Source organism: Cladophialophora bantiana (genome assembly GCF_000835475.1).
Source record: "Cladophialophora bantiana CBS 173.52 unplaced genomic scaffold supercont1.4, whole genome shotgun sequence".
Taxonomy (NCBI): domain Eukaryota; kingdom Fungi; phylum Ascomycota; class Eurotiomycetes; order Chaetothyriales; family Herpotrichiellaceae; genus Cladophialophora; species Cladophialophora bantiana.
In genome coordinates, this window is record NW_015971578.1 from 1,454,531 (window position 1) to 1,476,484 (window position 21,954).

At 52.6% G+C, this 21,954-nt stretch overlaps 6 protein-coding genes across 6 annotated transcripts; 3 read left to right on the forward strand and 3 right to left on the reverse strand.

Moving 5' to 3' along the window:
* Positions 1-856: 856 nt before the first annotated feature.
* Z519_03302 (uncharacterized protein) lies at positions 857-2,861 on the reverse strand (the record flags this gene model as incomplete). Its single annotated transcript, XM_016761053.1, has 7 exons — positions 857-1,128; positions 1,187-1,531; positions 1,614-1,868; positions 1,922-2,066; positions 2,117-2,404; positions 2,457-2,562; positions 2,614-2,861. 7 exons carry the CDS (start codon positions 2,859-2,861, stop codon positions 857-859), a joined length of 1,659 nt encoding a protein of 552 aa, XP_016622903.1.
* A 1,879-nt stretch (positions 2,862-4,740) lies between these two features.
* Positions 4,741-6,353, reverse strand: Z519_03303 (uncharacterized protein; the record flags this gene model as incomplete). Its single annotated transcript, XM_016761054.1, has 2 exons — positions 4,741-6,194; positions 6,245-6,353. 2 exons carry the CDS (start codon positions 6,351-6,353, stop codon positions 4,741-4,743), a joined length of 1,563 nt encoding a protein of 520 aa, XP_016622904.1.
* A 1,294-nt stretch (positions 6,354-7,647) lies between these two features.
* On the forward strand, positions 7,648-9,633 carry Z519_03304 (uncharacterized protein; the record flags this gene model as incomplete). The annotated part of the gene is made up of 8 exons (XM_016761055.1): positions 7,648-7,753; positions 7,813-7,915; positions 7,978-8,074; positions 8,124-8,279; positions 8,333-8,656; positions 8,709-8,828; positions 8,882-8,956; positions 9,013-9,633. 8 exons carry the CDS (start codon positions 7,648-7,650, stop codon positions 9,631-9,633), a joined length of 1,602 nt encoding a protein of 533 aa, XP_016622905.1.
* A 521-nt stretch (positions 9,634-10,154) lies between these two features.
* On the forward strand, positions 10,155-11,435 carry Z519_03305 (uncharacterized protein; the record flags this gene model as incomplete). Its single annotated transcript, XM_016761056.1, has 1 exon — positions 10,155-11,435. One exon carries the CDS (start codon positions 10,155-10,157, stop codon positions 11,433-11,435), a length of 1,281 nt encoding a protein of 426 aa, XP_016622906.1.
* Positions 11,436-13,142: 1,707 nt separating this feature from the next.
* On the forward strand, positions 13,143-16,862 carry Z519_03306 (uncharacterized protein; the record flags this gene model as incomplete). The annotated part of the gene is made up of 2 exons (XM_016761057.1): positions 13,143-16,575; positions 16,630-16,862. The coding sequence occupies 2 exons, from the start codon at positions 13,143-13,145 to the stop codon at positions 16,860-16,862; spliced, it is 3,666 nt and encodes a 1,221-aa protein (XP_016622907.1).
* Positions 16,863-19,266: 2,404 nt separating this feature from the next.
* Z519_03307 (uncharacterized protein) lies at positions 19,267-20,402 on the reverse strand (the record flags this gene model as incomplete). Its single annotated transcript, XM_016761058.1, has 2 exons — positions 19,267-20,005; positions 20,071-20,402. The coding sequence occupies 2 exons, from the start codon at positions 20,400-20,402 to the stop codon at positions 19,267-19,269; spliced, it is 1,071 nt and encodes a 356-aa protein (XP_016622908.1).
* Between the last annotated feature and the right edge of the window lie 1,552 nt (positions 20,403-21,954).

Sequence of the window (21,954 nt, forward strand, 5' to 3'; positions counted from 1 at the left end):
GTTATGTATTTCCATCGTGCCCGGCCCCAGTCTGACTGCGGCATACCACGGTGCGCACAACGGTCCATTCGCTGAGAATCGAAGGAAAGACCGTTGACTGTTAGGGGTGTATAACGCAAAGAAGACAGTTTGGGCAAAATAGTGGTCGGTGCGCGTAGGCCAAACAAGTTAGAGTATACGAGCAAAAGTTAAGAAACAAGAGCGGGAATAAGGATGAAGAGGGCAGTGAGGGCCAAGAGATGCTTGGAAAGATGTGTAGCTAGTCGAGATGGGCGGAAGCGGGTCTGTGGCTGTTGCCGGCGTATCAGTTTCGCCCAGACCGTAACCTGTTAATCTCAGCACCATCGGCAGTGGCCCCGTCTTGAACTCGACTCCTAGACTTGATACACCTCCAAGAACGTCATGAGACGTTGTAAAGGGGCCGAAGGACGCACGCCGCAGCGAGCGCAGCGCTCTTGACGTGGAGATAGCCCTCCATCGCGGTATTCGTTGATGTGTGTTTGGAGTTGGGATGTGTTTTGGACACTTCTCTCCCGTAATTTCGCCAACTGCTTGGCCGGAGAATTTCCGTCTTCGCTTCAAGCCCTCCAGACGGGTTAGTGCCTACGAGCCCCCAGATGCTTTGGTTCTGGAGAGGGGACTCGGGCGTTAAATTTTTTTTCTCGTCTGAATCCAACTCTTGCTGACAAGTATTTGCAAGCATGTCGACACCATATCCACAGTCTGTCGAATCGGCTTGATAAAAGGCTGTTGTGCTGGTGTGCTTCAGACCGGGGGGAACTTTCGCACTTGGGCAATTACAACACTTTCCCACGCTTGCCGGCATACAAAGTAGACAACTCCACAGTCCAGTTGCTCATGTGACGCATAGCTGCTGTGAGGGGACAGGTGAAATGGCGCTCTCGTGTCGAGTCTGATTGTGAATCGATTGGGTATCATCCACGTGCACCTCGTCGACTATTCGGATGAATTCGTGGTAAAAGTGTACCATCTCCATAAGACCTTTAATCGGCATTCTCTCGTCCACCGTGTGCATCCGGGTCCCTCGAGGGTCATGACTGGCTCGCCATGGAGACATGCGATATATTTGTGGCGAAAGGTCCCAGTAATATCTGGTGTCGGTGTTGCCTGACTTTCTTAGCATCTATCGAGGAAAGTCTGAACCCCCCAGTCAACATCGACTTACCAGTTAACAACTCTGGGGCTACAACAACATCATCTCCGAAGACACCTTTGATGGTACCGGCGAGTAATCTGAATCGGGCATCCTCTGCGCTCGAAACCGGTGATGATTCCAGCTCATAATGTGCGGAAAGAGTGAGGTCGCCACAATCGGCAGTGTTGTTACCCGGTCGCGTCGAGGTGCTGTCTTCTTGTTGAGCCTTAGCACCGAAAGCCTGGAGTTTGAAACCTTGTTCCTGGGCCCAAGGCGCAAGGAGATGAACATAGTGGTCTTTCACGGCCTGGACAGAGTCCTGTATTGCGATGCGATGGTTGACGAGGACACTGGCATTTTCTGGGAGCGAGTTCACTAAGGGACCAATTAGCTCCGCCTGGACTACGGTCGTGTCTGTTCCGACAGCGTCGAAGACCAGCAAGCGTGGCCCGCTTACCCTTATCTCCGCCTTGGATCACATCAACAGCCGTGGATGTTCTGATCATGGCACGTCTCTCGCGGTCGCTTTCCATATATTCGAGGAGCTTCTTCGAGTTCTGTGCGCCGAGAATCGCCCCTCGCAGATCTTCCGGCATTTTCTTGGAATACAACGCTGCTTGTCGAAGGTAAGTCAGAGTCGGATTGTTTCGAACCAGCTGTGATTTGAATGGGTGGTCTTCGATCAATCGAATTATTTGGGCCAAAAAGCCAACTATCTCCGCGTCAGAACGTTTCAGCCAGCAAAATGGGATGGGGAGGACAAACTGGCCGTGTGGTCAGGTGGAGTGGAAGAATGACCCCCAGGAACATTGACAGTCACAGTGACATCGATATATCCTTTTTCGGCAGTCGCAGGAAGTGCGAAGTCGGTCCCAAAACGATTCTCGATGCCTGCAATACCCTCGTCGAACTGCGAGTCGATGTTAGCGATTGTCCAGCACAGTCGGCGAGCCAACACACAATCATTTCAATACCGTCCTTCCCATATCTGTCCAATAGAGTTTCCGCAAGACATCTGGCACCGTAACTCTGTTCGGCTCCACCCTCCTCGTCGAAGCCGACCGAGAGGATCACAGTTCGATGTGGTATGAAGTCGCATGCAAGTAAACAATCGATAGCTGTCAACATTGCAATGAGGTTCGACTTGTCGTCTTCGGAGCCTCGACCCCAGATATATTCCCCATCGTAATGGCCTGAGAAAGGAGAATAAGTCCATTCTTCGGAAGTCGACTCGCCGGCGGGGACGACCTGAATAATGTCAAAATCGTTATCCTCAAGCAAGGCAACATGTTACACCTACATCTGAATGTGCCATGAACAAGAGGGGTTTCATGGCTTCCTGTGACCCACGCCATGTGTACAACAAGCCATGCTGATTGACCGTTTCGACCGTCAGTTGTTCGTATCTATTGCAAATAGTTAGGACAAGAACCGTGCGAGCTGAACGACATGCTCACACTCTTGGAAACGCCTTCTTCAGATAATCCGAAAATTGAAAGAAAACCTCCCACCGAGGATCCTCCCCGACATGACCCATACCATCATATGTTACCGTTGGAATCTTGACCGAGTCGGCAAGGCGTGCGGCAACACTGTCTTGGAAATCCCGAGCCTGGAAGAGTTGATGGACGTTCTTGTGAGTGACATCCTGCCGTCTCCGAGGATGCATAACAGGAGGCTGATAAAGAATCCTATTCAACACCATCTTTGGAGGAGATTCGGTTCCTGAAGACAGGGACGGCCGCTAGAAGCACCTGAGGAAATGTGAGGTCGCAGCAAGAGTTCGGCGTTGAGCTTATATTCGAAGGCGGGGTACGGACTTCTTGGTGTTCTGATAAACGTCAAATGAAGGAATCGTGTTCAGGAAAGTGGCCGTCCTCTCGTCACTCTGTGGGTTTCGAGGGGATTATGGCAAGTTTCAGCGGATGTGCCCTTTTTGCCTCTGTGTCCCTCCTCCTCTGAGCTGTCGCGTTGACAGAGTGTCGGACTCGGCTTCGCTATTTCAAACTGTGGAGAATTGATAACGATTGAATGAGGCCGAGTTTTGGGCGCGTTCGAGAACCACACCATACTAGGGAATTGTAGCATAAAACACCTGGCTTCGACCAACAGCCTTTTTGAGAGTTCTGACTCTCCGAGCCTCGAGCTCTCTCATCAGATGCCCGATCCAGCAGGTGGCGAGCGTCGCAGCAAACCTTGCACCGCAGGTAATCCACCTTCGTGTTGGGCCTTGGTTGACGTTATTTCTCTACCGAACGTCTTTTTGGGGTCTAGTGTCGCATCTTCGCCTTCGCTTATGATTGGGTCGATCAGTCGACATCAGGATGGATATATAAATTATGTTATGAAAATAGGCATTGATAGGAACCACAGAAAATGGTCTCCCCAACACTATAAGAACTTCACACTGTCTTACAGTGTGATTCCCACCTCTTACACATCCCAGGGAGTCCGGATATCTGAAGGATGCGCCTTGCAGGGCCTAGTATAACACGGGTTCCGAAGTGCTTTTGAAAAAGGGAAACAGCTGTACCAGTGGGTGCTGCGATGTACCTTGCCGCAAAGCTTACAGGACAACATCAGCCTATGCAGAGGCTGTTGCGCACACGATGCGAGGTGACATGGACCAAAGCATATTGGGAGCCAGCGGTCTAAACCTTGCTCATCAGTCGCATTCCATGCATTGTGTAGTGCTTGTTACTCGAAATCTTGGTGGCGCCCCTCATATTTGCAGATTGGGAAATACCCCGGGACCAAGGTGAAGCTCCATGTTGCAGGCCCAGTGCAGACCAAGTTCAGGGCTGACAAATCGAGTAACCTCTTGCGCGCGAGAGAGGAGGAGCCCATAAGTCTGACATGCGGAATCATTCGCATTGCTGAACAGACTCTGGAAATGGAATCAAAGTCTATCACCTCCAATACAGAATCACTCGGGGCGGATATGATCTGCGCAGATGAATGTAGTGATTCCTTGATTCGAAGACGAAATTTGGGAGTTGTCGGGAGGCCTGTACGTTATCAAACCTGCGAGAGACCAATCACTACACTCCGAATGAGGGCGCTGAAGACCCGACCCTGGAACAAGATTGGCCTCTGGGCACGACTGAGGAGATTCCTTCAGTGTCGGCAGATGCAAAAGCCACATGGAGCCTTTAATCCGGATTTGGTCCGGCTTGCCGTGACCTCAAAGTATGGTTCTCAAGTTTGCTGCCAACTTGGTCAGTTCTGGAGAGTAGGCGAACGGAGTCAACTCACTAACCAGAATAAGAGAAGTTGCATATCCGGTCACCATACATATACGTGTTCATGTCGGGTATATAGCTTTGAGGGAGACATACCACCAGACTTTCAAAGGAATTGACCAGGACACGCCGTTTTCAAGTGTCCTCAGCCTTTCGATCAACCCAAACAGTGCTTCTTCGCCTGTCATCTTTCCCACACCATCCTGCCAGGGTCGAGGATCGCAAACCGGGCAAAGATTCATACCCACGATGCATGATGAGTGGCCGGAAGAACATGACGAAAGGGAATCGAGGCCACCAGTGCCGAGTCGTCTGCAGCACCGGTGAGTCATAACATCGTCCTCAAACAGCAACGATTTTCTTTCCGCTGGCCTCGTAACGGCGCGCCAATTCGGTCCAAGGAGTACCCTTGGTCGACCACAGATCTTGCAAAAAGCGAAGGATTCCGAGGTAGTACTTGAACCCCATGTCTTGAGCGATGTCTGTGTACATTCTTGCTATAAATGCCTGCCTTTCCGGATCCTCGCAGCATTCGGTGCCTGCGATAAAAACCGGCCATGGCAAGTTTTGCAGGCACGACGGTTTGTCTTCGAGCTGATTCAACTTCTCAAACAAGACCATGGCGGATGCGTCGACCTCGATCGGTTCAACTTGGCAATGGAAGAGGACTCTGTAAGTGTAGAGAAGTGCAGCATGGTGGTATATGTCGACGATCCGGACGAAGTCTCGACGACGTGCATCTCGTGGTAAATCAAGGAGACCGGCTGCCATCAGAGTAGACCCTCGGGCCTGCTCGAATCCAGCACGTGCATCAGCAGAGGTTATTGGTAGATCGGCCAGGTTGAATGTTCCTGCTGACTCCTTCTCATCCCGTTCTCGTGACCAAACTGTCACCTTGTGCAAGAGAGATAGGAATTCGGAAAAGATCAGATTGGAATGATCGGGGGCCGGAAGTATCACCTCTACAGTGCTCGACGGTCCGAAAATGGTGGTGCAGGCCAAGATGTCGTATATGGAAAGCTGGTTTCGGAGAAAGTGGAACAGAGCGTTGTTCTCCCGGTTTGTTGTTGCGAGGGCATTAACTAGCCTCCGTGCAGCCTGCCTGTGCGAGTCGGCCGCCGCAGCGCCGGTCTCTGTCTCTGTCATTTCATAGTTAGCCAGGGTGAGCATTGAGGCCAGCATCCACACTGCAGTATCTGGGTCTATCTGACTGTCCAGGTCGAAGCCAGCAGCCAACTGGCCGGTCACGTCCCGAATCTGTTTCGATATCATGGTGACGGCGGCGTCACGGGCACGGGCAGGGAAGCTCATTTCTTTCCCTGTGGTGACCGCGAGGTGCTGGGCAGAGATGGCCAGAATGGCGAGGAGAAGCACGGGCTGCTGTTCGGCTAGGGGAAGAACAAGACGGCGGTATTCATTTCTCTCGGAGTCTATCCACACCATCAAGCCTGCAATCTGTTTGTCATAGTGCTCCAGAAGCCGGGATTTCGTGTCCGGATCTGGAAACCCGGGGAACATGACGATCGAGGTGGGCTGAGCAGCACTGCTCTGTTCAAGGGACGTAGCGGACCTGGGCGAGGTCGAGTCCTTGGAAGCGGTGCTGCTGGGTTTAGGCGGCGGCGGTTTGTCAATGTGTGGTGTGGTTCGACCTTTGAGGTGCCCACGAACGGCTATACCATTGGCCCATCTCAATCGAGGGCCGTAGCCGGGGCAAACTAGACCTTTCTTCGAGCATTTGATGCATTTGGGGAGCGATCTATCGCAGCGGATTCGTCTTCTGACACAGGTTGGACAATCTTTGCAAGAGTCAGCCTCCTGATTGGCAAATTCCACCTTCTCCTCCGACCGGGGGACAGAGGAGGTTGCCAGTATGCACCTTGTGGCCCGGTGGTGGGCGGGCTCGAAGCTGAAGCCTGAGTTGCAGCCCCCGCCTCTTCACTCGGAAGGGTATTCATGGCGAGGTTTCGGCAGTTATCGAGGCTTGCAGCCAGTGTCGCTGGTCATGTTGATCGATCAGACGGGTGGATGGAATCAGCAGCAGGCCTCATTGTGTCACCGGTTGCAATATGCTTTCGGCAAAGAACAATCCAGACTGAATGAAGGGATTGAACTCGAGGTGTGGAAAGAGCTTATCGGTTGCGGCTGGGCTTTGCTTTTGGGGGCTGTGAGCACGTGACGAGTCCGCCATGAATCTAGCCTCCAGATCACAGCTCGGTATTTCCACACCCCGCACAACTGCGCGGCGCTGCACTGCCACCACCACTGCTGCCATCTGCCCTCTGGCCAATTCCATCAAAAGTGCCTCGAGGCAATACGTCTCGGCCGTCACGAGATTCTATTTCTTGTTTGGTTTCGAATACACAGTTATTTCAACTCGGTTATTCTTGGCATCCCGACGCCCAGCGGCTCTCACTAATCCTACCATGGATTTTGGATCGAAAATCCATATTGGCACCATTGGGAGAAGGATTACCCACCGAGATCTGGGGAAAGGTGGCTATAGATCCCGTCCTTCCGTCTCATCATCTTCCCAGAAACTTCTTTTCATGTTCGATGTGTGACCCCATTCTTTGCATCGCGACTGACACCTATCGTCTTTGCAGCTAGAAGCGCGCGGAAAGCGGAGGGAAGCCATGACTAAGGCTTGAATGGGATATTGACAAGAGAAAAAAGCCGGATGCTCCCGTCCTAGCACCCTTCGTTTAACGATCCTCCCTGAACACGAATGTTGGTTATGATTTGCCCAGCTCCGCGTTGATGGGGCCAAAGGTCCTAGCCGCTGCGAGCCAACCTCTTTGGGCACAACGCGGGCCCCCTTCCAGCTGCACCGAGCAGAATCTGTCATCTCCCCAAGATCCATCAGAAAGTTCTCCATGTGTTATCACGTTCATTGCAACCCGTTCCACCCCTCTTATCTTTGGGAACCCTACACCACCAGGTGCTCGGCAGAGAGATAGCGAGTGTCGATAAGTGCATGCAGCTAGACTCTCTCGAGTGGCAAAAAGGAGAAGGGGTGGAGTGAGCAAGGAAAGCCGATTTCCCACGTGTACGTACGTGGTACTTTAAACTTCAACCGGTCGACCTCCTGCGTCACTCAGATTCAACCCTGATCTTGAAGCCGCCTCAATCAACTCTCCGGCAAAGCACGACACATTCAGCTCTATTCCATGAGTTAAATCATACAGTTCCGCGCTCTTCCTAGGCCCAGTTGTCCGCTTTCGGATCCTTACCCGTCGTGGTTTCGTTGGGATGGACACGATCAAAGACGATTCGGTCGGCCTGAGCAGCGATGAGAGTAGACTTCTCAGCCTCGGCCACAAGCCAGAGCTGAAGCGGACATACAATTTCTGGAGCTGTGAGTCTCGTGAAGAAGCATGAGTCTGGGATCATCGAGGCTAATAAATGCCTGCATAGTGATGGCATATCAAACCACCATTTTATGCTCATGGAGTTGCAATATTGTCATGTTCTACTATATATTTACCCTCGGCGGACCGGTTTGTCTTGTCTGGGGAACGTGAGTCCACGTCTCAAGGGCTTGTGCGCCGAGGCACGCTTCTAACGACATGCGAAATCCAGCGTTGTGGTCACAATCGGGCAACTCCTAGTCATGGCTTCACTGGCTGAATACTGCTCCATCTGGCCTACCGCAGGTGGTCAACAATTCTATACCCAGGTACGCTTCATTGCCACTGGCGGAAGCGACCAAGCGCTAAATCCTCTAGGTGGTTGCCCCCGAGAAGTCACGACGATTCCTATCTTATCTGGTCGGCTGGTGCGTTCTGGTGGGAGAAATCTCGACGTCCAGCTCCTGTGCCTTGAACAGTGCAGAAATTGTGGCGGCTCTCGTCGAGATCATACATCCAGATGTTGAGTGGAAGGTAAGAATCACTAACCTGGTCAGTCACTCTTTCCCCTGCTAACTGATCCAAAGCCCTACATGACTTGGCTTATTTACACCGGGTTTCTGGTCGCCCCTGCCCTATCGAATCTCCTTCCCAAATACCTTCCGGCCTTGCAACTCTTTGGTGCATTCTTCAACATTTCAAACGCGCTGATCTGGACCATCGTTTTCCTGGTCCTAGCCGACAAGAACAGCTCCAAGTTTGTCTTCACCGAATTTCTCAATACGTCAGGATGGACGTCCAAGGGCTGGGTCTTCATCCTGAGCATGTACGTTCCCATCTATGGTCTCTATGGAAGCGATGGCGTCATGCATTTGGTCGAGGAGATGAAAAATGCTTCGCGCGATGCTCCTGTAAGTGGTCGATTCAGCCCTGTCGACTCAGTATTTACTGACCGCGGAACAGCGGGTCATGGTGTGGTCTATGGTATGGGCCGGCGTAACAGCGTGGCTTTCGGCTATTGTTATGTGTTACACAGTAGGCCCCAACTGGGAAAACTACCTCGAAGCCACCTCCTCCTATGTGGTATGGTTCAACACCACGCAGACAATTCTATCCATTGGCTAACAATCCTCTAGGCATGGTTCATGGATGTGCTGAACTCGACATATGGTGGAGGGATATGGGTAGCTGTCATGATGATGGGCCTGAATGTACGTGGCCCCGCTGAAGATCGGTTGTCCAGAAACAAACAGCTGATTGCGAACAGTATCTGATCATTGTCAACATGAACACCGCTGGTTCACGTCTCGCATGGTCAATGGCTCGCGACCGAGCTTTCCCCTACTCGGACTATTTCGCTCAAGTCAACAAGCGATTTCAGATGCCTCTCCGAGCTATGATGGCCTTTATTGTGTTGAATCTCCTTACAGGCCTCCTTGTGCTCGGCAGTTCGCTGGCTTTTTATGCAATCATCTCGGGAGGTGGTGTCGCCTTGCAGGTCTCTTACTGCGTCCCCATCCTTTGCGTGGTTTTGAGAGGTCGTCAACACCTGCCACCGCGGCCGCACTTCGATCTCGGTCGATGGGGCTATACCGTTAACATTGCCGGTTTACTCTGGAGTATCATTGTGGTACTGTTCTATGTCTTCCCCCAGTATGTTCCCGTCGTGGGTGAGATAGCGAACATGAACTGGGCAATTGTCATCCTTGCCGGTGTTGTGGTCTTTGGAGGAGTGTACTGGTTCTGGAAGGGCAGACACGAATACTTGGTTTTCAGCAACTCCATCCTGGACGACAACGTTGTCATTCATGGCGAAGCTGTTGTCACTGGCAGGGATGCAGCTGCCACCTTTGGACAACCTCAGCCCGAAAAGAGACTCGATCTCTAGTTGATTTGTGTATTGGAAAAGGTCCCTTCCCGCTAGATCATGAATATGGGAAAGAAAGCTGGATTCGAAGAGACGGAACATTAGATGATTTCTGAGCAGCACGGACTTTCAGATCTTTTTTTCGTGTACTTTGGATAGGGATGGATGCACTCGGCAGTGATATAGGGTCACAGACTAGCTCTTATGGGGACTAGGGTCGTTAGCAAAGGATACCAAAACAAAGTACTCGCAGATAGAAAATCGATTCAAACCACACCGCCTACGAGGTACTGGGTACACTAGCTGTGACTATGCAACGAGGCTGAGTGTGTTACAAGTCACTCGGTTAGTGCCGCGCCGTGTGGAGAAGGGCGCCTTCGCGATCGCGTCTGCTAAAAGTCCCTCCGCGCAGTAATGGGATTCAACCGCAAAATGTTGATCAGGGATCAACTTCAATCTTGAGAAGGGCAATTTGCAGTTCCTCCTCGTTATTCATGTTTTCTTCCAGCTACCGACCCAATTGTCCATAGTTCGCCCTCAATATGACCCGTATCAGCGAATGGCGCAGGCTTCCCGTCTCCCTGAGCGAACTATGCCTCGCGACTACCCTTCGCTGTGGTCAGTCCTTTCGCTGGCGTCAATGCGACGACCAGACTTGGGCATGTACACTACGTGGTCGCATTGTACAACTGTCTCAGCCCGACAAATCGCATATCGAGTACCGCTCGATATGGCCTGCAGCTGCGGCCTCTGAAGGGCCTCTGACGCCTCCTTCGTCCATTCCACCGACCACAGTCTCAGACGAGAGCTGCAACAGTGGAATCGAAAATGACGACACCAGAACCCTGATCCAACACTATCTTAACTTAGAACCGAATCTCGAAACCCTCTATGCCCAATGGTCGGCGTCGGATGCCAATTTCGGCAGGAAGGCGCCCAAGTTTACTGGTGTGAGGATCCTGCGGCAAGACGCCTGGGAAGCGTTGATCGGATTCATTTGCAGCAGTAACAACAACATCATACGGATATCGCAGATGGTGGACAAGCTGTGCATGCACTACGGGACATACATTGGCACGCTGGACGGTCGCCCGTACCATGACTTTCCAGAGCCGTCAGCGTTGACGGGCAAGAATGTCGAGAGCAATCTGAGAGAACTAGGGTTCGGCTACCGCGCAAAGTACATATATCAGACCGCGAAAATTATTGCCGACGATCGAGAGGTTGGCTGGTTGGACACTCTTCGCAATCCCGAGTCTCCTGCATATGGCACCACCAAACCCTCCCCCGCTGGCGAAATGAAACCTGAAGGCCGCGACGGTTATCGCCAAGCGCATGAAAGTCTCCTAGGCTTACAAGGCGTGGGACCCAAAGTGGCGGATTGTGTGTGTCTGATGGGCCTGGGATGGGGAGAAGCGGTACCAGTAGACACGCACGTATGGCAAATTGCGCAAAGAGACTACAAGTTGGGAAAAGGAAAGAATACGAGTATGACCAAGGGCACATACGACGCGGTCGCCAATCATTTTCGCAAGATCTGGGGGAAAGAGGCTGGGTGGGCGCACAGCGTGTTGTTCACGGCGGACTTGAGGACGTTCGCGGAGAGGTTGACAACAAAGATGGAAGTGAGCGTCGATAAAGGAGGGGGGAAGCAGAGGGAGAATGAAAATGTTGGACTAGTGAAGGTGGTTAGAAAGCAGACTGCGCAACGTGTATCCCTCAAACGAAGGGCTGAGCAGGCAGAGCCAAAGACGGCGATGAGGATCGAAGAAGAGGTAACGACAAATCTTAGCGAAAGGGTCAAACGGCGACGACGTAGATGATGAAACTGCGGTGGTGCTAGGATCCAGGATGTCGAATTGTCGAAACACAAGCGTAAGATCAACAGATGACACAGGATGGAGACTGTGGTCACCCTTGGGTGTTTCACTGTCACGTGTCTCCCCTGCCTCTGTGTCGTTCTCACGGGCTTTTGACATTTCGAGGACCAAGCATGGTGCTACGGAGTACCTAATACCTACTGGGTACTGGGCCTCGTTGGCCTCGTCCCAGTTCGAGGCCTTTAAAGCATGGGCTTCCCTGGCTAGTGATGCCGATGACGACGCTGTTCCAACAGCCGAAGTGCAGCGTCCTAGTTTTTATCATTCGATAGTAGTACTGGGTAGTAGTGGTGGTGGTGGTGATGATGATGATGATGATGATGCAGGAGATGGGCACTTCGCGCAGTGTCACTCCCCACGGCGCGCCGAATCAACAAGAAGGTCAAATCAAATTGGTCTTGTATCCAGGATGCAAGCAAAGGGAGATGCTTTACTACGCCATACTACGCTCCTTTGGGGAAATTGCACTCCAGCAGCGTCAGATATCCGGAGTATTACAGAGGCTGGCCCAGAGCTGGAGCTGGATGTCTTGAAGGGCGTTGGATCTCTCGTACACGACAAATCTGAGCATTCCGCGGTCGATTGTCAACTCTGGTGATTTCATTCGAAAAAAAGAGAAGAGTAGAAGATTCTGCGGCCGTTCTGTTGTCCAGTCGATCGAACAAGATGGCTGTTTGGGTGAGTGCTTCTGCACAGCCATTGGTGACAGCAATTTGGGGCCTAGATTGAGGGCCGGGGGGTGGATGGAGGTCACCAGTGCCCAGTGCGTAGAGGTGGCCCCGCGTCGTGGCAGGCATTCCACAGGGCCTGACTGGGCGACTGGGTGACGCCGGGCATTTGGACACCCGACTCTGCAGCAACGGCAGGCCCCTAAAAGCTTCTTGCTGGTGGTTCCTGGGCCTACGCTGCAGATTGACCACTCTCGGGCGTTTGCTTCTCTGACGCTCTTCCTCTCCAGCGGCACTTCTGCAGGTGGTACAACGCCCACGCCGGCCCTCCACTTGGCCTTGTTTTCGTGCCCAGCCCTTGCCAGACCTTCCCAGCCCTGGGCCTATGAGCAGCCGGTGAGGTGTCTCTGAGAGAGCCTGTGGCTTGCCCCGTCAGTCATCTCCCATCTCCCGTCTCCTCGATTGCTTGTCCATTGCTCCATTGTTCGCTTTTCCGCTACGGACAATCAATCTCCTTTCGTCACTGGCAGCTTCTTTTCCAAGGATCTTCATCTTGATCTTCCCACTCCCTACAACTTCTAGCAAACACCAGCATCCTCTTGTTTACGACTGTCGCTCCTTCCTGTCCGTCGTCCTTTTTCGATATCCCCTCCCGTGACCCAGCTGCGTTCGGGGTTTGGGTCGTGAAAAACATCAACACACCAATCATACCTGCTGCTCCACCAGTACCAGAACACCACCCCGTTTCAACAGATCCCTGCTCCTAGTCAGTCTCGTCCACGCGTGTCTCTCGGGTCGTCAGCTTAAATCCCACCGCGCTCGATCGACAGCCCCCAACTCCGAGATCCCAGTTTTAGAAGCTCTCTACCAAGTCTTCTGGTCTGAATCGTCACCGACTGAGCATGCCTCTACGAATTTCACCGTTGTAGCACCTCCCTCCTCCGTCTCGTCGCTGCGGCGCAGACACAGATCGCATAAAACCATGCATCTGCTCTCTCGGTTCCGCTCCAAAGCGTCGACCGCTCTACTGCTACTTGCTGCGCAAGGAATTTCGCAGACAGTACCTCCACCTAATCTCGACATCAAGTCGCTTGGGGAGGTCATTCTCGCGGGCGACTTTGACGCAATCTCTATTTACACGTCAATTGGGCAACAAGAAGGATACAATAACAATGGCACGCAGTCAATATTGTCGCAGCTACCAAACGGGGCATTCGACGTTCTGTCCTCCACCGACGCGAGCATCTCAGCAATATGTCCGTTGGTGGTTAACAGCACCCTCATGGGAATTGTGGTGGGAGGTAACTTCACCAGTGTCGGAGGAGTCGCAGCGCGATCTCTAGCATGGATGAACGCAACCACTTTGGAGGTCCAGGCGATCGGCGGGGTGCAAGGAACCGTCTCGGCGCTCTATTGTGATGAAGATGATTCAATGCTGTACGTTGGCGGTGCTTTTGACGCGGGTAATTCAACAAATGCAATTGGATGGGCAGCTGGTGGCTGGTCCAGCTTGCCCTTTGCGGGTTTCGATGGCCCGGTCAGCTCCATCACCAAAGCTCCCGATGGCCACATCATCTTTGGAGGTTCTTTCACTGGTCTCGGCAACATATCGTCCAGCTCTCTGGAAAATCCAGATTCTCAGATTATCAATCTCTCAACCGCTAATGTCACTGCCCGCGGCAACACGAGCACGGCCGGCTTGGGAGATCCGAGAAACGTTGTTTGTCCATCGAATAGCTCAGATGGCTCCTCCGACTTTTTGCTGGCCGATAATACTGCCGGTAGTTGGCGCGCGGATTTGGCATTCGGTTTCGAGCCCACCAGGCTGCGGCTATGGCAGACAAGTCAAAGTGGGAAAGGCACAAAGACGTGGCGATTTACGGCGCACCCGCTCAATGGCATCCTCAACTTCACCACTACCGACCCGGCCACCGGAGATCTCACTTCTTGCTCCTCAACGTGTCCGCTCGCAGAGTACAACGCGTCACAACCGTATCAAGACTTTTATTTCGTTAATCTGGTAGGGATGAACAGCTTCACCATTGACATCTCGGCCTGGTACGGAGACGGAGGTGGGCTCGCTGGAATCGAGCTCTTTCAAAACGACATCTTCTCTTACGCCATTGAAGCCTTCAATGAGCCCACCTGTGAAACCAGTGCCGCCCGATCCGACGCCACTGCGACTGGGTCTTGGTATACGACTCCGTCGAGGGAGAGTGTGTCTGACTATCTCACCGTCGTAGTTGGCCCCACGACCGTCGACAACACGTTCATAGTTTTCCAACCCGATGTACCGCAGAGTGGAAACTATTCCGTCATTGTCTATACTCCTGGCTGTCTCCAGGATAGTTCTTGCTCGGCACGTGCCATTGTTAGTGTCATGGGCAGTTTGACGGAGGATGGCAAACAGTCTTTCAGTACGACGCTCTTCCAAACAAACGATTTCGACAAGTACGACATAGTTTACCAAGGACATGTGGACGCCACTACAACATCTTTTCGGCCATCCGTGACCCTCAGACCATCGGGCCAACAGCCAGCCCAGTTGGTTGTCGCGTCTCGAGTCAAGTTCGGCTTCACCTCTACGACCGGTGGGTTAAATGGCTTGTTTGACTATGATCCCAACAACCACACCATCGACTACGCCACTGCCGACTTCTCCAAATCTGCCATTAATAACGCCGGCACCACGCTCAAACCAAACGCGAATGTTTTGGCACTTGCAACGCGCGATGACACCATCTATGCAGCGGGCCGATTCTCCGACGACGTTTTCGAGAACATCATGGCTTTCCACAACAACAACGCGTCTGCCTTGCCTGACGGTGGCCTCAACGCGGCCGTGAGCGACATGTACAGCTTGGATGACTTTTTGTATGTCGGAGGCAATTTCACGAGCACTGCTCAGGGCAATGTGGATGGCCTGAGCAACGTCGCTGCGTATCAGTATTCAAAAAATGCATGGGTCCCACTGGGCGCTGGACTTGACGGTCCGGTGGAAGCAGTTGAACCAATGCTACTTAATGTCTCTCAGAGCGGCGGTCCAGAGACTGTGGTTGCGTTCAGCGGTTCTTTCACGCGCATCCTCGCATCTGGCTCTACTCCTGTGTCTCGGGTGAATGGCTTGGCAATCTGGGTACCCTCCAAGAGTAGCTGGCTGGCGAACCTCGACGTTCCCAAGGAGGCTCTGGCTGGTCAACTGTACGCTGCGACATTTCTACCGAACCAGACTTGGCTTGGAGCTGGTACCATTGAGTCACTCGGGCTGGCTGTCAGTGGGGCTGCCGGTCTTCAACCTCAGTCTGGTGGTGAGGTCGCACTTTCGCGACTACCTATCGATATCACGCCCAGCGATGTTCCATCTGGCACAAGAAAACGAGCTGTTCAAGCTCCCCAGAATGTGACTGGTGTCAATACAGGGGTTTATTATACCGGCAATGGACAAAATGTGACCATCATGGGAGGTCACTTCACTGCAACTGCGACAAGTGGGTCCACCATTGAGAATCTTATGTTCTTGAATGGTTCCAATAACAACCGAGTGACGGGACCTCCTGCTGGTATGGATACCAGTTCTACCGTCCTAGCGCTGGCCCTTTCAGAGGACATCCTCTTTGCTGGTGGCACCATTTCTGGACGAGTCGAGAACACCGACATTAACGGGCTGGTTTTGTACGACATGAGTACTGCGGCATATCGCGCAATCCAACCAGCATCCTTGCAAGGTCCCAACGTAGTGGTCAATGCCATAGCCCCACGGTCAGGTACAACAGCCGTCTATGTGGGTGGAGCGTTTGACCGCACATCTCAAGATCTATCTTGCCCCGTTGTTTGCATGTATGACACCTCGACAAGCCAGTGGAATACAGTCGGGACAGGACTGGATGGCACCGTTTCGTCTTTGTTCTGGAGGACTGGTTCGGATCTTCTGGCTGCTGGCAACCTGAAGGTCCAAGGCAATCAGACGTCCCTTGCAACCTACAACACCGGCAGTCAAACATGGTCTGTGTATGAAATTGCGGGTATTCCTGGCCCCGTGACTGCATTCTGCCCCGCCACAACCGATGGGAATCATATGTGGGTAGCAGGTACGGCCAACAATGGCTCGACATTTTTGATCGAGATTGACGGAATCAACGTGAGACCAGTCGCTGATGCGTTCAGCCCTGGTACGAGCATCCGTGGCCTGCAAATCATGCCTCTAACTCGTGACCACGGGTCATCCCAATACCTTGACAACGATTATGCCTTGCTCGTCACGGGTCAACTGAACATCAGTGGTTTCGGAAATGCTGCAGCGGCATTGTTCAACGGAACCCATATGGAACCTTTCATACTAGCTTCTACAGCAGACGGAAACCCCGGTAGTATAAGCCAAGTCTTCACGTCCCAAACCGACGTTCTCAGATCAAGTGGTAAGTCAAGCCGAAGCTTCTGCTGTTGTGATTCTGACTGACCCGCTTCTCCAGAAGGTGGCCATTCCTTGGGGATAGTCGTTCTTGTCGCCCTCTGTGCAGCACTGGGCACAATCTTCCTGATAATATTAATCGGCATCATCCTGAATTACATCCAACGAAAGCGCGCTGGCTACAAGAGCGTGCCCAGCGTGCCTTATGCGGACAAACATTCAAACATCCGTCGGGTGCCGCCAGAAGCTCTCCTGGGCAATCTAGGGTCGAGGCCTGGTGTACCTGCAGTGTAAACCATGGAGACTGACACAAATAGAGGGCTTGAACCTCGCAAAAGGTTGATGATGATGATGCCACCATGATACCCATGATTTTCTTTGTTGACGACTACCGACTCGGGGCCGGCGTTATTCATTATCGCAAATCGGGAAGGGATTGAGGTCTGACGAAATGGACTCCCTTCAGTCTCTCAAAAGCACGCTATCTTTGTTCATAGAAGGGGTGGGCAACTGGACCATCCTTACTAATGTCATCTTGTCGGTGACTGAATGTCCGCTTCCTGCCATTTCTGGGAGGACATGGGGACATATACTGCATGGCGCTTTTGGCGTATGTTCTGGGGAAGGGGAGAAGACTGTTGATATCTGATGTTTGTTTGTCAGCCGGTTTTGCGTCCAGCCTAAAGCCGGAAGGGTTGGGGAGGGGGGAACGAGATAGAGAGGAGAAGGAGAAGGATGAGGGAGCCGGAGCAAGACCTGAGAGCTATTGTCTCCGGGCGATGCTGTAATGTTAATTGTGAGCGACCAATCCAACGAGTTGTCCTGTGCGTGCTTGTCTGTTCCCTCTTCTAGTTCCTTATTAGTTGGATATTTTAGTTTCCCTCTCATTACAAAGAACTTCGTCCTCGGTATATAGTGAGAGGAGGTCTGCAGCTTAGCTCGCCCGCCCGGCCTCTGCGTGGGCTCAACGAATGCCGCCATGTGGTCCCACGTCGAGTCGGACTTGGCAGTCTGGTTCGTTCGTTCGCTGCCTCGTCCAAGCCTACCTGCACGCGTGCATGCTGCGAAGGATTCGCGGATCTGGGGACTAGGGGATCTAGGGGCCACTAGTAGTATACGCAAAGGGGTTGGTGTGAATAAGCGGATACGAGTGGGCAGAGTAATATTACCGTACAGGAGAGGGGGGGGGAGGGGAGGAGACGACGAGGAATATGACAGAGAGAAAAGAAGACATGTCCAACCTCTTCATTTTGCCAACCTCTGAGTATACATGTATATATCTCCGCTAGGTAGCTCGGTAGGTAGGCTCCCTCGCTCTCCACAGGTAGACAATCCGCACAAGTTCAGTCCTCTCAATCTCTGATATCAGGGGGAGTGGGGTTGGGGGAGCGAGGTACTTTTGTTTTGCCTGCGGACTGGGCATGGACCTACAGTAGGTAGTCCATAGTGTACGTTATTTCTTTGTTTCTTCACTTGTTGTCACGTATTAGGTGGTATTACATGCGGGTTTTTTTTTTCCCTTTCTTCTCTCTTCTTCGCCTGTTCCGAGACTAACGTACGTAAGCACACACGCACGGACACTCTCACACAAGCACACGGTGACGGCGTGAAGGTGATCCGGTCGGACTTGATGTTTCCGTGGGCCTTTTTGCTCGAGGACGGACGCGAGGGGATTATGTAGATGTGCCATGCCGGTCCGTGGGTACCATGTGCTCGTCGCTGAGGGGGTTGGAAACCACATATGGGGATGGGGAAGCTGAAACTGCCGCCCGATAGTTGTTGTCCGGCTGAATGTCGAACAATGTAGATGAGAGATGTAGATGGGACATGTCCATGCACGGTGCTCGATCACCGAGCATCAAACAATCACTCATGGTTCGACGCATCCCGTTACCCTGTCGCAACTTCCCCCTTGTTGACGGTTCGAGTATCCAAGAGTTCATAGGTATGGCGAGGAGGATTGCAGTGACACGATGCACCGAGACAATGCGGATGCCGTGCCGCTGTTTCCTAAAGAAACATTTCTACTCAGATCGTCCATACCCGGAAAGGAGACGAGACAGGAACGACAGGAATAAAGGAGAGGGAGAGGGAGAAGAGCAACGAAAGACATCAGCATTGGCATTAGCATGAGGACGTAGTACAAAGTACTTGGACGAACATGATCAGTCATAAGGACAACGGTCTTTTTTCTCTGCATGTCATGAAACCCGAGATTTTCTCTTTCCAGATCCGAACTTGGATGGTCCTTTTCAAACAATAGATAGATCCATTGCCTCTCCCTAAACTTCAACCACTGGCGTTTGTCCGTGGCCGTAGACACAGCATTGGTGATTAGACGGACCAATATCCAAACTGACCGCCGTCATCGCCAACATGACCGATAACCAACAGCATCGTAATGGTGCCCCGGGGGGCGCAATCAAGGCTTCCGTAGCAAGATCTGACCGCAAGATTCAAGTTTGTTGACAGCACACCAGAATGCGCACAGTAGTGCCAAAATGCTCGACTGCGTACGTGTGCCCAGACTGGCCTACGTACCGCACAGCCTCACGCACGGTGCAGTCTTCTGTTGCAGAGTAACCATAAGTTTTCGAGATGCACAGGTCTCACGGCGGTCAACAGAACCAATTTGCCGGTGTACCTCGCCCGAGGAATCCACTTTCCACAGCTCAGGCAATCCGGGCGTTGGTCATCTTCAACCATGACCGTACAGGCTCAACATTTGCTCCTCCTCCCTGGATGGCCTCCGTCCATATACCACATAATGCCTTTGATAGGAATGAACCGATTTCATGAGGGCGGCTTTCCGGACATCGGCCAAATGCACCTCGATCTCGTCTCGGGACCACCTCAAGCCATCTGCACTGAACAGCTTGTAGGTAAAGCCTTGCAATCCGGCGAGCCAGTTGGCAAGCCACCAGCCGCCAATGTTTTTGAGGCGCTGGTCGCGAGGCCACGGTCCGAGAGGAATCTTGGAGATATGCTCGTGGATGTCAACGTAACCCGCTTCTTCCATCCAAGTCTTGATGTCCGCTGCTACGCGAACAGGTCGTGGTGGCTTGAGAGCCTTGGTAGCGGCATAGTTAAGATGCTCTTCCCAGGCCTTCATGGCCCAACCTTTGGGAATCGTGTTGTCGTCTGACACGGGCTGTGGGTGGATTTCGTGACACTCCAGCCATCCGGTGCCCGGACGAAGGTATTTCCTTGACGTACGGATCAAGTCTTCATAAGACGTAAGGGATCCTGCCATGAAACGCACATGGCAATAGTCCACGCTTCCGGGCTGTCGTACCCAGTCCTCTTCGGCACAGTCTTGGATTTCAAAGTAGACGTTTGAAGGTACATCATCTGGCTGAACTGCTGAAAGGTCCACGCCTGTGATAGTGGCATTGGGAAGGATGTTGGAGTCGGCGAGTTGAATCGGCCAAATCCCACTGGACGACATCATCATCATCATCATCATCAGCGACAGACCAACTGTGGGTGGGGAAAGACTTACGTGCCCGTGCCTATGTCCAAAACGGTCTGGACATTGTCTGGGTCAAGAGGAGCAAAGAACAAGCGGCCATGGAGGCGATTGAGGATTTCGTGCTGCTCGTCCAGTCGAACCTGTTCGTTTTCGTCGTTGGGGAATAGGTATGCGCCTTCTTTATATCGGTGGTATCTTCGGCCCCAATGGGTGGGATAGTCGGTGATGCTGGCAGTCAGAGAACGGGTATCATAGTGAGCATCCCCGTCAGAGGAATGAGTCGATTCGGAATCTGGCACTAGAGGGGAATCCATGGTTTGAATGGGCGTAGTCGTCGGTACTGGGGTTGCCGAAGACGACATGATAGTGCTGGGGACGAGTTGAGATGACCCTGCCGACCAGCCATAGGCTTATAGCAGGACCTCCAAATAGCACCTGACTTGGCAATAGTCAGAACCTGTCAATGATGATTCCTCAAACTCTGTTGGGTTGAGGTGGGATGGAAATAAGGTTCGTCAGACAACGTGTTGTGTGGAGGGGGGGGCACTGGTGGTAGGAGGGACTTCGTGTCAAGGACTGCAGATGGAGCCGAACAGCGGGCAAAAGGTGCTGAGGATGATTGAACCCGATGGCCAACCGGCAACCTAGTGTAGGGATACCGTGCAGTAGGCTGGGCGGCAAGATGTTCCAGAGGTAAGGTTTCGCTGGATGGAAGTGGTCGAAGCCGGGGAGAGGGCGGGCAGGGCGGTTCGATCGGCGAGGTATTTGGAGGATTGGTCGAGGGAATCAGAACAAAGGGTCCAGCCTGAAAGAACGGGGGCGGTTGAGAAGGAGAGATAGAGAAGAGGAGGAAGAATGAGGAGGAGGATAATGGGGTGAACAAGGGTTGATGGAGTCGAATGTGAATGTGTGTGTGTGGGCTGAATATGAATAATATTTGATCCCAATACTCGCCACCAGCGACCAGCAGTCGACGGAGAACTGTTGTAGAAGATGGAAATGGTGGATGGGACACGGAGTCGAAGAGAAGCAGAAGCAGAAGCAGAAGCAGAAGCAGGAGCAAGAGCAGAAAGCGACCAGATCAGACCAGAGCATGAGTCGAGGCCTGGCTGCTGGTGCTGCTGGCTGTTGCTGGTGCCAGGATGGTAGAGTGATGAAAGAAAAATGTGGGGAGATGAATGAGATGGTTTCCGAGTATGACAGTGACCAGCTTGCAGCTCCAACGTTCAAACCAAGCAAAGCAAGGGCCTGAAAATAGTGCCAGTACCACCATTGACCAGAGGGGAGAAGCCCGGCTGAAACCATAAGGCAGGCTGATGATTTGCAGCGACCCAAGAAAAAAGACCAGAGACCGTTGAACTTGGGCCACAACTCGTGGGGGATTTGGGTACCTACCGAGTACAGGCTGGTGGGCGCACCAGGCCAAGGACCTAAGTACGAGGTACCTACGTACCTGTTAGGTGCGCCATGTTCTGGGTAGGCGGGGGAACATGGTGAATGGGACACTGGTGATCAGTTGCACAATGACAAGAGACTAGCAGCGACCCTTGCTCCGGGGGCCAGGGAACGAAGAGAGCCAGAGTGCCCACTCATCCCTACTTCTCCCCCCCTCCCCTAACTTTACCAGTTAATGCCTCCTTCCTGGGTATTACACTGCTCAGCACAATGGCCTACAACAGCCTAGAAGCCGGCTGGTACAGCACTTGGAGATATCACTGCATAGCTAAGGTGGCTACTCACCTGCGCATGACCCTTTGTCGCACCTAGTTGAGTACTACACCATATTTGTATGTTGCTTGTACTCAGGCACATTCTCAACCCGGTTGTTCAGCGTCATCTTCATTAGCCACTTTTGTTTCCATCAGCGACCCGAGTCTCTGGTTCAGGTTGCAGGCGGCCTGCATACTGTGCATG